Source organism: Mus caroli, unplaced genomic scaffold, assembly GCF_978045245.1.
Source record: "Mus caroli unplaced genomic scaffold, Mus_caroli_1 scaffold_19, whole genome shotgun sequence".
Taxonomy (NCBI): domain Eukaryota; kingdom Metazoa; phylum Chordata; class Mammalia; order Rodentia; family Muridae; genus Mus; species Mus caroli.
In genome coordinates this window covers 35,097,777-35,111,678 of record NW_028227274.1, presented here as the reverse complement: position 1 = coordinate 35,111,678, position 13,902 = coordinate 35,097,777, and the positions used below count along the sequence as shown (strand labels likewise).

At 46.2% G+C, this 13,902-nt stretch overlaps 1 protein-coding gene across 11 annotated transcripts in view; it reads right to left on the bottom strand.

The window, feature by feature from the left end:
- Positions 1-13,902, bottom strand: part of LOC110284891 (protocadherin gamma-A4) — a 180,868-nt gene that overhangs the window by 115,201 nt on the left and 51,765 nt on the right. Inside the window, exon 1 of one of the 11 annotated variants that reach the window (XM_021150861.3) lies at positions 11,042-13,752. The exons of 8 other annotated variants lie outside the window; for them this stretch is intronic. In XM_021150861.3, the coding sequence (XP_021006520.1) occupies positions 11,042-13,474 (2,433 nt within the window). In that variant the 5' untranslated portion in view covers positions 13,475-13,752. Of the gene's footprint in view, positions 1-71; positions 2,719-5,528; positions 8,455-11,041; positions 13,753-13,902 lie in introns of those variants that run through there. 2 more of the 11 variants (XM_021150880.3, XM_029472230.2) reach the window with 2 other exon arrangements.

Here is a 13,902-nt window from a genome sequence, read left to right as displayed (position 1 = left end):
CATTACTTAAATATGCAAAAGAGTTCCGCATATCTCAAAATTCCTCAGAGAAGTCATAGAACGGAACTTACCGGAGCGCAAGCATCTTCATCCTTATTCTCATGGAAATCTATGGATGTTAATAAGGAATCATTTTTCTCACAGCTTTCTTGGTTAATGAGCATGTCTGCATAGTTGGGCTGAGGAAAGATAATGTGGCTTGTCTGGGAGCCTGAAGTGAGTGAGACTTCATGAGAATAGGTTTGTAGAAAAGCTTGTACCCCGTCAATGCCCACAAAATGTGATGGAGGTGCAGGGGCCAATCCACCTCTGGAGCCCTGGAGCTGGCGAGACTTCTGCCAGCGCTGAAGTCTGAGAGCTAGGAGGACAATGACAAAGACAAGGAAGACACAGGAGACCACAGCCACTGCCACCACCAGGTGGAGCGTGAGATCAGAATCCTCTGGTACCCCAGGGGTCATAATGCTGCTCAAGTCAGCCAACACTTCAGGGATGCTGTTAGCCACGGCCACAGTGAGGGTTACAGTGGCTGAGAGAGGTGGTTGGCCATGGTCCTGCACAGACATCACCAGATTCTGTTTGAGAGCATCTCTGTCCAGCAGGGCCCTTGCTGTACGCACTTCACCCGTGTGAAGCCCTACAGAGAAGAGCCCAGGTTCGCTGGCCTTGAGCAGACGGTAGGACAGCCAAGCATTCTGTCCCGAGTCTTTGTCCACTGCCACCACTTTGGTCACCAGGTATCCAGGCTCTGCAGAGCGGGGCGCTAATTCCACGCCAGTGGAGCCGTCTGTGGGGAAGCTGGGGTATAGGATCTCAGGTGCATTGTCATTCTGGTCCAACACAAACAAGCTCAGGGACACATTGCTGCTGAGAGGTGGGCTTCCACTGTCAGTGGCAATAACCAATAGCTGCAAGTCTTGTATCTTCTCAAAGTCAAAAGATTGCAGTGCGTACAGGACGCCAGTGTCGGAGTTGATGGAGATGTAAGAGGACAAAGGCACTCCCTGTATGGTGTCCTCAGACACAGAGTAAGTGACCTGGGCATTCTCCTGGCTGTCAGGGTCATGTGCAGTCAATGAGAAGATGGAGGCACCTCTCAGGTTGTTCTCTGGGAGATAGGCTGTGTAGGAAGTGTGAGAAAAACGAGGAGCGTTGTCATTAGTGTCTGCCACAGTCAGGGCAATATAAGTTTCAGTAGACAGAGGTGGGGCTCCTAGGTCGGAAGCTATCACCGTGATATTGTAGGTAGAGACTTTTTCTCGGTCCAAGTATTTCCATGTTACCAATCTATAATAGTTATCTATTGACTTTTCTAGTTTAAAAGGTAAGTTATCATGCGTGTAACAGACAACTTGGCCGTTCTTTCCAGAGTCTTGGTCATGTACATTCAAGAAGGCGATTACTGTTCCAGGAAGAGAATTTTCCAATACCGGATTAAACAAGGATGTAATGGTTACTTCCGGCCGATTGTCATTTACATCTTCTACCATAATTATCACTTTGCTCCTCCCCAGAAGCGCTCCTACGTCTTCAGCCTGTATTTCCATTTCATACAACGAACATTCTTCATAATCCAGCTTCTTTGCTACTGTCATTTCCCCCGTGTTTTCATGAAGATGGAATAACAGCGATTGTTTGTCATTAATTTTCTGGAATTTATATGTCACTTTTCCATTGGCACCCTCATCCGGGTCGCTAGCTCTCACTGTGAGCAGCAGGGTGCCCAGGGCCACGTTCTCAAGGACTTTCACGCGGTAAACCGGTTGGTCGAAAACAGGGGCATTATCATTAGTATCCAACACTGTGACCTGTATGAGCGCTGTGCTGGAGCGGCGTGGGTCGCCGCCATCGAAGGCGGTGAGGACCAGGTGGTGAGTGGGTTCTTCCTCTCGGTCCAGGGTGTGCTCCAGCACCAACTCTGGGTTTATAGCGCCGTGGTCTCCCCTCTGAATGTCCAGAGAGAAGTGCTGATTGGAACTGAGCTGGTAACTCTGGAGGGAGTTTATGCCCACATCTGTGTCAATGGCTTTTGGAAGCGGATACCTTGCTCCAGGGGCAGCGATTTCATTAATTTTCACCTCCAGATCTCCAACATGGAATTTCGGATTATTATCGTTAATATCAGTTATTTCAATTTCTACCCCAAAGAGTTTTCCTTTCTCCTCAACTAGGATGTTGATATTTACAAGACAAGGCGTGCTCTGAGCGCACAGCTCTTCCCGGTCTATCCTGCCTGCGGTGACCAAACTGCCGCCCCGCGGATTCAGGGAGAAAAGCTGCGACCTACCTCTGGAGACGATGCGGACTCCGCGCTCCGCCAGCTCACGGGGCTCCAGCCCCAGGTCCTTGGAGATGTTGCCCACGACAGTGCCTTTGTCTGTCTCCTCTGGCACGGAGTAGCGAATCTGTCCTACCCCGATCTTGCACAGCGTCCCCATCAGCGTACACAGCAGCACCAGCCGGCCATGCCTGTGTTGATTCTTGGAAGCAGCCATTGTTCATTTGCAAAAGAATCCTCTCAGTCGTCACTGGGCATAGGTGGCTGGATTACCTTCGCTTGTGGCGATGGAAATAATCTTACGGAAAGCTGGAGAGTCACACATTTAGGGACAGAATGTCTCCGCAGTTCCGCAGTTGGACTCCGGAATCTGCCGGTCTGATTTCATCAGCGTTGAGAATTCGATGGGGTTTCGGGTGCATCTCTCTCCCAGTAGGTGAACAGCGGCGCTTAGAGTCTTAAATGGTTACTGCACTTAGATGCAGTTACTTAGGCCTTGCAAGTGGATCGGTTTTTTTTTTTTTTTTTTTTTTGGTTTTTTTTTTAATTTATTCATTACTTTTAAGTTTAAATTTGTTCCTAAACACATATTTTAGAAGTAAGTAAAAATGTGTGTTGTTTAAAGTGTGATTATATTAATTATCAGATCTGTGGGCTAGCATTGCATCGAATGACTGGTCCACATTAATGCCTCTAAAAGCAAACACGGCAGTTTTACTTCCCACTGTTTCCTAGCTTTGTGTGAGTGGTTTCAACATACACCACTAAATTAGAATTATAGTTGTTACTTGAAATTAATTCATTTTTAGAGTAAACAAGATCCCTTGGAGATGGTTGCTTGGAGGGCTGTTTTGTCTGGTTTAAACTAACCATTGGAGTAGCTTTCCACAGGGTCGTTGCTTTTATGCTTTCTTTTTAAATGTTATTTTAACCACACACCAATAAGTTTTCAGATTAACATTGTGAAATTTGAACAGGATGAAACTTTTACACTTCATTTTTTTTTAAAAATAGAGATTCTACTGACTTGTTATTTTATTTAAATCACCGATATCTTCCTAGTTGAAAAATACTAGGAAGGGACATATAAAGACACAATTAAAAGTAATACTCTTATTGCTCTCTTTCCATATATGTGGGGGAGAGAGAGAGAGAGAGAGAGAGAGAGAGAGAGAGAGAGAGAGAGAAGAGAGAGAGAAAGGAGAGAGGAGAGAGGAGAGAGGAGAGAGGAGAGAGGAGAGAGGAGAGAGGAGAGAGGAGGTGTGTGTGTGTGTCTGTCTGTCCTGGAACTCACTAGGTAGATCAGGCTGGTACATCCTGGTACTGGGATTAAAGTGTGCACTACCAAGCCTGTCAATAATTGCACTTTAAACTAGATGAGTGTTTAAGTGAGACACACACACAGATACAAACACACACATGGTTAGCCCTACTACTATAACTTTCATCCACAGAACAACAAAAAGTGAGGAACATATATAATTATTATAAAAAGACAAATATTAAAGCCACCATGGAAATGGTATCAATAGTTTGAAGTCGTCAGTAACTGAAGCAGGTGATGCAGACTGCCCAGAGAGTGACACAATGTAGTATGGCCTTTTGTATGTATTAATAATTTTTATTTGCACAGCAGATTGGCTAGTTTGTCTAAAAATTTGAAAACTTCAAGACTATTTCTACCTAGAGGTAGTCTAATTTGTAGAAGACCTCTACATATTTTAATTTAGGAACACAAAGAAAAGATGGATGCTAGTGTCCATTCAGATGGCTCAGCAGACAGAGACACTTGCTTCCTAAGCCTTGTGACATGAGTTATATCCTTGGAAAAGATGAAAGGAAAAAAAAAAAAACCTAAACCCCAAACATTCAAAGTCCAGGCCACACTCAAACTCAGAGATCTGCCTACCTTTGGCTCCCAAGTGCTAGGATTAAAGGTGTGAACCACCACTGAACAGCTACTACTGCTAATTTTAAAAATTATATATTGGAGTGTTTCAGGGAGAAACAGAGGGAAGGCATTTTTCATCTCTTCTTCAGTGGTGGGGCCTATTGTATGAACCTCTGTACAGTTAAAGTCTCAAAAACCTATGCTTCAAGGAACAACAATCTGCTTTTGACCTTCTGGGCTTTTGGTTGTTTGTTTAGAAAGGGTCTCATATAGCCTGGGCTGACCTTGCCTCTATCTCCCAAATGCTGACATTACACACATGTATTATCAAGCCTTTTGATCTCCTGATGAATACTGAACCTTCTTTTAAGTAACTGATTACACAGTATATATTGTATAAAATTATAAAGGGCCATGGGTATAAATCTGAGCTTAAGGGATCTTATTCTGGGAGTCGTTGTGGGGGGAAGGAAATAATAATAAAAACCAAAAAATTATAGAAGCTATAATAGCTAAATCAGTAGAAAATATCTATTGTTAGTGTGTTTTTGGATTTAACAATTATTTGAATTATTGGTTTTGTTTTTACAAGACAGGGTAAATCTGTGTAGCCCTGGCAGCCATCTTGGAACTCATTCTGTAGACAAGGCTGGCCTCAAAGTCAGAGACCCACCTGCTTCTGCTTCCTCAGTGCTGGAAGTAAAGATGTAAGCCACCACACTCCACACCCAGCTCAGTGACTGCTTTTATATTCATAGTATGTTCAAGTTACTACAAACATTCATGGCGAAAGCTCATTACATTTTAAGGAGAATCAACACCGCACATTTTCACACCATAGGCTAAGAGCACTGGCTGCAAATCTGAGGTTGGTGTGTTACACCTGTAAGGCTTGAAAGTGCTCTGCAAGTGCTCTTACTCTATCTATTTTTTGAGGAATTGTATAGTCACGGCTCAGATTTATTAAATGGGTATAGGTGTTTTGTCTGCATGCCTGTGCACTGTGGGTGTCTGATGCCCTCGGAGGCCAGAAGAGGGCATCAGATCCCTTGGAACAGGAGTTACAGACAATTGTCAGCAGTGGGTGCTGGGAATCAAACCTGAGTCCTCTGGAAGAGCAGCCAGTGCTCTTAATGGCTGAGTCTCTCTCCAGCTCCCGCAAGCACTTTTTAATCCACTAAAACTTTTCTTAGGGACTGAATCAACATACTAGGCAGGTAGGTGCTCTTAGGCACTTAGCCATGCCATTAACTTTTCATTGTAACTTTCTTAAGAACGAGCTCTATCTGAAAAGTATGTATTTCCTGAGAATATGAAGAACTAATAGAAAGGAGTACATTATGCTTGAAGGAAACTTACCTGATGGGAGGTTGACTCATTGGAATTACAAAGTGGAAACAAGGCCCCCGCTGAATCTGCAAATAGTAGATCTTGTCCTGATTTCAACTGATCATTACATGTTAGGGAGTTAAACTCTGCAGCACACAGATTGTAGGAATACGGCAAAGTCCCCTCACTGTAGTTGGGGGGAACCACCACTTCCGACTGAAAGCAGCCCCATGCCTTCCTGCTGGAGGAGTGTCGTAGTCGAAGTGCAATGGCTAGAATCACAGCCAGGAGGAAAAGCACAGAAATCAAGGCCAAGGCCACCACCAAGTAGAACTGTAGCTCGGATTGAGGGTCCGGGGGCAAAGGGTCATCGCTGAGGTCTGGCAGGACCTCCTGTAGGCTGTCAGCAAAGATCAGGTGCAGCGTGGCTGTAGCCGAGAGCGGTGGCTGTCCACCATCACGCACAGCGACCAGAAGGCGCTGCCGCGCTGAGTCCCTGTCTCCCAGGGCACGCGCTGTGCGCACCTCGCCTGTGCGCAGTCCCAGGCTGAAGAGCCCAGGGTCACTGGCCTGCAGCACGTGGTAGGACAGCCAGGCATTGTGTCCTGAGTCTGCGTCCACCGCCACCACCTTGGTGACCAGGTATCCGGGCTCGGCAACGCGCGGCACCATGTCGAAGAGCGCAGAGCCATCGGGCTCGAGTGCGGGGTACAGCACGCGTGGCGCGTTGTCGTTGCGGTCACCCACCAGCACGCGCATGCTCACGTTGGCGCTGAGCGAGGGCGATCCCTGGTCGCGCGCCTGCAGTGTCAGCTGGAAGGAACGCAGTTGTTCGTGGTCGAAGGCGCGCTGTGCGAACAACACTCCGCTTTGCGCGTTTATGGTCACGTAGGACCACAAGGATTCAGGCTCCAGGTCGCTGGCTATGATGTAATAGGAAACCTGGCCATTGGCCCCCAAATCCGGGTCTGAGGCGCTGACTTGAGCGACGGAGGCTCCAGGCGGATTGTTTTCTGCAACATGGACCAGGTATGAAACCTTCGTGAAAACTGGAGCGTTATCGTTCACATCGCCTATACGCAAGGTGACACTTGAGCTGGAAGAGAGAGGCGGGTCACCCTTGTCAGTAGCTCTGATAGTAATGTTGTATTCCGGGTTCTGCTCACGATCTAGAACTCCATCCGTCACTAGTTTATACGTGTTTCCTGAAGAAGTGAGTATTTTAAACGGAGCACCGCCTTCTAATTTACAGATAACTTCTCCATTGCGTCCAGAATCTTTGTCACGGGTTTTAAGCAGAGCGATGTATGTCCCTGGCTCAGCATCCTCCATTACGAGATCAGGTAGAGATTGGAATAACACTTCAGGGACATTGTCGTTCTCATCTAGGACTTCTATTTCCACCGTACATTGCGCAATCATCCCCCCACCGTCCTTTGCTTCCAAAACAAGGGAGTATTCTTTGACTTCTTCGAAATCTAATGTATGCAGAGTAGTAATTTCTCCGGTATTAGAATCAAGGTTAAATTGGGTAACCTGGCCAGCTTCACTGAAAGAGAATGTGATCTCGGAGTTGACACCCTCGTCTTGGTCTGTGGCCACCACTCGAAGCACGGTGGTTCCTGGGTACACGTTTTCTGGAAGGCTCACCCTGTATATGTCTTGGCTGAACACTGGAGGGTTATCATTGGCATCGGTCACTACGACCTGTATCTGTGCAGTGCTGTTGAGGGGTGGATGCCCAAAGTCCAAAGCAGTCAGGGTCAAGTGGTAGAATTTCTGCTTTTCCCGGTCTAGAGCTGTCTTTAATATCATTTCAGGGTACTTACTACCGTCTGATTTCTCTTTATTCACCAGTGAAAAATGATCATTGGGACTAAGCTGGTAATTCTGCAGAGAATTGGTTCCGATATCTGCATCATGGGCGGATCCTAAGATAAATCTTGTCCCTGGTTTTGAGGACTCACTTATTTGCAATTCAAAGGAAGTGTGCGCGAATTTTGGCGTGTGGTCATTAATGTCCTCCAGCTCCACACTCAAGTGATAAAAGTTCAGTGGATTTTCAGCAACAGCCTCAAATTCCAGAGCACACACCAGCTTCTTCCCGCATATCTGCTCCCTGTCCAGCCTGCTGCTCACTAGCAACTCTCCGCTCTCTGAGCTCACACTGAAGTAAGGCTTCTCAGAACTGATACGTAGCTTTCGCGTCGGTAACTCCTGGACACTGAAGCCCAGGTCCTTGGCGAGGTTCCCCACTACCGAGCCGGTGGGCATTTCCTCGGGGATGGAGTAGCGGATCTGCTCAGAGAGCGCGGGGCAGAACAAAGGCAGCAGGAAGGGAAGGAACATTGGCCGCCTCTGTCCCCGGCCTCTCTCAGCAGCTCCCTCCCGCATCTTTCTTGCTCCCCTTTGCTTGCTCACCAGCCTGGAGACGCCGGGTTACAAAGAAGCTGCGTGGTGTGGATATTCCGGGCTCCAATCGGACTTTGGTATCAGATCTAGTCCATGAAACGATTCTTCTTTTGCTCGGAAAGAAGCGGTGTAAAGAAGGCTGAGAAAGGAAGCCTTGGAAAGCACTCTGCGGCTGCGCGAGAAGAGGTCTTCCAGAATCTCCAGTCTGGCCAACAGCGGCGCCCAGAGTCTGCAGTAGGAAACTGCAGCCTAGCAAAGGCTCAAATAGCAAATTTGAGGTTTTAAACCACAAATTTCCATACACTGAATAACGTTCAAAATTGTATTGTCAGAAATGCCTTTTATCACAAATTTCAAGGATTATGTCGCCAGAGGCATAATATCTGTTGACATAAGCGTGCTTTAATTTTTAATACACAAATGGTGAGCCATACATGACTGTAACACTTTCTAGGCTGGTAGAATCTCAGAGCAATAATATTGCATATTTATTGAGCATCGATATAGTGCGATACGTTTCCTTCTGTTTTATCGCAAACATTTTATATCATTTTAAGGTTCTTCTTCTTCTTCTTCTTCTTCTTCTTCTTCTTCTTCTTCTTTTACTCCTTCCTCTCCCCTCCTCCTCCTTCCCTTACTCCTCCTCCTCCTTCCCTCCTCCTCTTTCTTTTTTTCTTTTCATCTCTTTCTCTTTTTTTGAAATAGGGTCTATTACATAGCTTGGCTATCCTGGAAGTACGTAGACCAGGCTGCCCTTGAATCACAGAGCTCCGCCTGCCTCTGCCTCTCAAGTGCTGGGATTAAAGTTGTGCCCCCATCACCTCGAGGAAATGTGTCTTTTCAAAGCCGCAATTCACACTTATCATCCAAGTCACTTTATTTTCCAAAAATACTCTGAGAAATTGCCTAACAGTAATATTATCTGATTCTCACTCCACTATCACAGGTAAAGAAATGATGCTGGCTGAAGTTAGACCACCCATTTCTCATTACAGCTATTCTCACTATAAACTATAACATCAGCACTCAAATCACCAAGGGAACATGATTTGACCTTTCGACACAAAGGGACTAAAGTTCATGGACTGGTCGTTCCCTTTGCACTTTCTTTATACTTCACAACAACCTCAGGATTGGAGGAAAACCTCCCTGGAAGGCTTGCTTTCAATAGCTCCCTCGGCTTAGTCCTGACATCTCCTCTTTTTTTAAAAAATGCATTTGAGAATCTAATAAGTATTGATTAGGGCAGTTCCTTCTCATTATGTCTAGACACTCTGTTTATACAAGTGTGCCTTCCCCCACAAAATTTAATAGTGCCCTCTTCTTAAGTGACTATACACTGGAATACTACAGGAGTAAAACTATTCTCTTGTGCTACTAAATGCTTGTCCATTGGCAAACTACAGCGTTACATTGTAACAAACCCTTTTAATTAGCATTCAGAAAGTCCCAGTGGTCACTATCACCTTATCATGCTCTTCTTATAGATCAGTGTAGTACAAGGGCACTCTGAAAGAATATGGAGGAAGTCCTTCTACAAACTTAGTTATTTCTAATCTTTCCCCCTCCCAGAAGAATGGGTAAATGAAAGTGAACACTGGCCTGGGGTTTGCGAGCATGAGGTGGTTATTTCCTAGAACCTTCTTTCCAGTGTCACCCCTTACCCCCCCCCCCCCCACCTCCTCCGGGAGGACACAGACGTTTCAAGTGGAATGCCACCAAAAGAATAAATACATTGGAGCTGTGTGTGAAGACATGCAATTGTCTATTTCTCAAATAGGGTTATAACACTTGAAAAGATACTGGGGTTTGAGATGGAAAAGGCTGGCCCAAAGTTCTTGTTTCCCTCTCCTGAGTGTTGTTGCAACAAGAAGCAAAACCACCACACCTGCCTTGGAAACATATTATTTGACATATTGAACCCATTTTGACCAATTAATTTTAGTGTGGTATTAGATACCATGTCTGGTTTTTTTAATATAGATTTTTATTGATACTTGACAAGTTTTCATCCTTTGGTTTGGTGTGTGTGTGTGAGTGTGTGTGTGTGTGTGTGTGTGTGTGTGTGTGTGTAGGCCAGTGGTAAATATCAGGCACTGTTATTCAAGAGGCATCACCTTATCTTTTTGAGTCAGGGTCTCTCACTGGCACTTGGGGTTTGACCAGTTAAACTAGGGCTAGCCAGACTCATCCCATAAACTGGTGTCTCTGCCTCCCCAGGGCTAGGATTAAAAATACACCACCATACCTGCATTTTTCTCATGAGTATTGAGAGTTGAACATGTGCTGGACAGACTTCATCCTTGAAGTATAAATATCTAAGATTCTATGAGCAACCCAACTTTAGTGGATTACTATGCTTTAAATAGCTGAACAACTATTCATGCTTTTAAAGTCTACTAAGCTGAGTTACAAAAGAGAGCACAACAGAGAAAGGCTTCAGATTGAAAAGATCACTAAGGCTTTTTTTTTTTTTTAAATAGATTTGAATTCTAAGGAGAAACGCAGGAGGGTGGCTAAGGAATGCTCCACTCTTAATGAAGGGAAAGACTCAACAATTCATTTTCACTTAGAGAATATGTGAGTTAAGAAACTTAAGTGGAAATTAAGTAGACAGGACAAAATCGTCTTAGCCTATCCATTTACTTTCTTGTAAAATTTAATTAAGCCACACTGTTTAATTAAAAGATATCACAACCTATGTGCTTCTTGCTAAAGTACAACCACTGAAATAAACTGGTAAACTTTACTGCACCACTTAAAAGTTTTTAAATCTACATTTTTCAAGTTCTTGATTTTGTAAACTGATAGAGACATTTCATGCACACTATAGTTCTTGTGGAAATGAAGATAAAGGAAAAGGGCCTTTGGAGATGGTTCATGGATAAATGGATAGACTTGGAAGTGTGAGAGTCACCGTTTGGATCCCCAAAACTTGTATAAGTACCAAGTATGTGTGGTGATCCACCTGTGAGCCCACAGCACAAGAGATGGAGATGGGGCATCCTGGAGCAAATAGGCCAGCTCTGGGTTTAAATAAGAGACCCTCCCAAAACAATAGAAGAAAAAACCTGGCATCATAAGAGCACGGCACACACAGGCACACAGAAAAGGTAAAGATATTAACTCACCTGGGAGCTTGGGGCTTCACCCTTACATTCTTGAAAATCTATGGATGTTAACAAAGAATCACTTTTCTCACAGCTATCTTGGCTGATAAGTGTATCCACGTAATTGGGCTGAGGGAAGATAAAGTGGCTCTTTCCAGAGTCTGCAGTGAGTGAAACCTCATGGGAATATGTTTGTAGGAAAGCCTGGACACCGTCCAAACCTACAAAGTGTGAGGCAGGCACATCTTCTAGGCCACCACCTGAAGAAGCCTGTAGCATGTGTGATTTGTGCCAACGCCACAGCCTGAGAGCCAATAACACAGTGACAAAGACAAGGAAAACACAGGAAACAGTGGCCACTGCCACCACCAGGTAGAGGGTGATATCTGAATCATCAGGTTCACTGGGGGTCCTAATGCTACCCAGGTCTGCTAGGACATCAGGAATGCTGTTGGCCACAGCCACAGTGAGTGTCACAGTGGCTGAGAGTGGGGGTTGGCCATGGTCCTGCACAGCCACCACGAGGCTCTGTTTCAGTGCATCCCTGTCCAGCAGGGCCCTTGCTGTGCGCACCTCACCGGTGTGTAGCCCTACTGAGAAAAGCCCTGGCTCGCTGGCTTTAAGCAGGCGGTAGGACAGCCAAGCATTTGGGCCTGAGTCTTTGTCCACAGCTACCACCTTGGTCACTAGGTATCCAGGTTCTGCAGAGCGGGGAGCCAGCTCCACCCCTGTGGAGCCATCAGTGGGCAGGGCAGGGTACAGGATCTCAGGGGCGTTATCATTCTTGTCCAGCACAAAGAGTTTCAGTGACACATTACTGCTGAGAGGCGGGTCCCCACTGTCACGAGCAGTCACTCGAAGTTGTAGATCCCGAAACTGCTCATAGTCGAAGGATCCAAGTGCATATAGGATACCTGTGTCAGAGTTGATGGAGACGTAGGATGACACCAGTACCCCCTGGATGGTGTCTTCTGCTAAAGAGTAAGTGACTTGGGCATTCTTGTCACTGTCAGGGTCTTGTGCAGTCACCGAGAAGATGGAGGCTCCTCTGGGATTGTTCTCAGGGACGTAGATGGAGTAAGAGGAGTCGGAAAAGGTGGGTGGGTTGTCGTTGGTGTCTGACACGTGAATGGACATGCGAGTTTCGGTGGACAGGAGAGGGATTCCACCATCTGTGGCCTTCAGTGTGATGTTGTACACAGACATCTTTTCCCGGTCCAGGTTTCGTGCTGTGACCAACCTGTAATAATTATCAATTGACCGCTCTAACTTAAAAGGCAGGTTTTCTGGCAAAGAACAGGTCACCTCACCATTCTTCCCCGAATCTTTGTCTTGGAGGTAGAAGAGAGCAATCACTGTCCCAGGTGGTGTGTCTTCAGGGACTGGGCTGCTCACAGATGTGACAGTCACTTCTGGGGCATTGTCATTCACATCCAAAACTGTGATCAGTACTTTTGCCTTCGTCAGACTGCCAGCACCATCTTGAGCCTGAACTTCCAGTTCATAGAAGCTGGATTCCTCATAATCCAGAGCTTTTAGAGTCGACAGTTCTCCTGTCAGGGAGCTCAGATGGAATATTTGTAGAAGTTCTGGAGTTATTTTCCAGAAAGAATAAGTCACTTCCCCATAGACTCCCTCATCCAAGTCGATAGCATTTACGGTGAGAAGTCTTGTGCCTACTGGCACGTTCTCAGGGACTGTCGCTTGATACAGAGGCAGAGAGAAGACTGGCGTGTGATCATTCACATCCACCACTGTCACGAGGATGCTGGTGGTGCCAGATCGGAGCGGGTCCCCGCCATCATAGGCTGTGAGGACCAGATGGTGAAGCCCCTCTTCTTCCCGATCAAGAGCCTTCTCCAGCACCAGTTCTGGGTACTTGGTGCCATCGTCTCCACTTTGCACAACCAGGGAGAAGTGGTGATTGGGGCTGAGCTGGTATCTCTGGAGGGAGTTCTTGCCCACGTCTGAATCTGTAGCTTCCTTTAGTGGAAACCGCACCCCAGGAGCTGCATTCTCCATAATTTTTATGTTTATTTCTTCTGTTAAGAATCTGGGAGCGTTGTCATTAACATCCATTATTTCCACCTCTATAGGGTAAAGATTCATTTTGTCTTCTATCAAGATGTTAAAGCTCACGAGACATCGCGGGCTCTGAGCGCACAGCTCCTCCCGGTCTATCCTGCCCGCGGTGACCAGGCTGCCGCTCCGCGGGTTCAGAGAGAAAAGCTGGGTCTTACCTTTGGTGATGATGCGGACCCTGCGCTCCGCCAGTTCCCGAGGCTGCAGTCCCAGATCCTTGGTGATATTTCCCACAAAAGATCCCTTGTCTGTCTCTTCAGACACGGAGTAAAGAATCTGTCCTGCCCAGGCTTCCCACCGCGTCCCCAGGAGAATGGAGAGCAGCACAAATCCTCTGTAGTGCGAGCCCCAGCCTCTCTGTCCAGGCGCCATTGCTGCCCTGCGGATCTCGCTCACACCCTGAGAGGTCTTGGAAGGTGCCTCAGAACCTAGTTGTGTCCTTCAGGACCCCAGTGTGCGGAAGGGAAGCCGGGAATCCAGCCATTCGCTTTAGTTTGATGCAGCTTGGTGGAGGGCTTGCTTGTCTCAGTCTGTCCTCTCTTTGTGCTGTAAACTCGGTGGTTCTGTCTCAGCTCCGCCACCACCATCTCATGGTTGGTGAACAGCGGCGCGCAGAGTCCTTACTAAGTTACTGCACCATCTTGAAGCAAAATAAACTGATTTTTGCAGAAAGATGTTTAATTCTTCAAATTTCTGTTTGCTTAAATTTCTTCATCCCAGACCCCACAGATATACTTTAAAGATACATTTTAAGGTATTGACTAGCTGATAAACCAAAATACATTTAAAAAATATCTTTC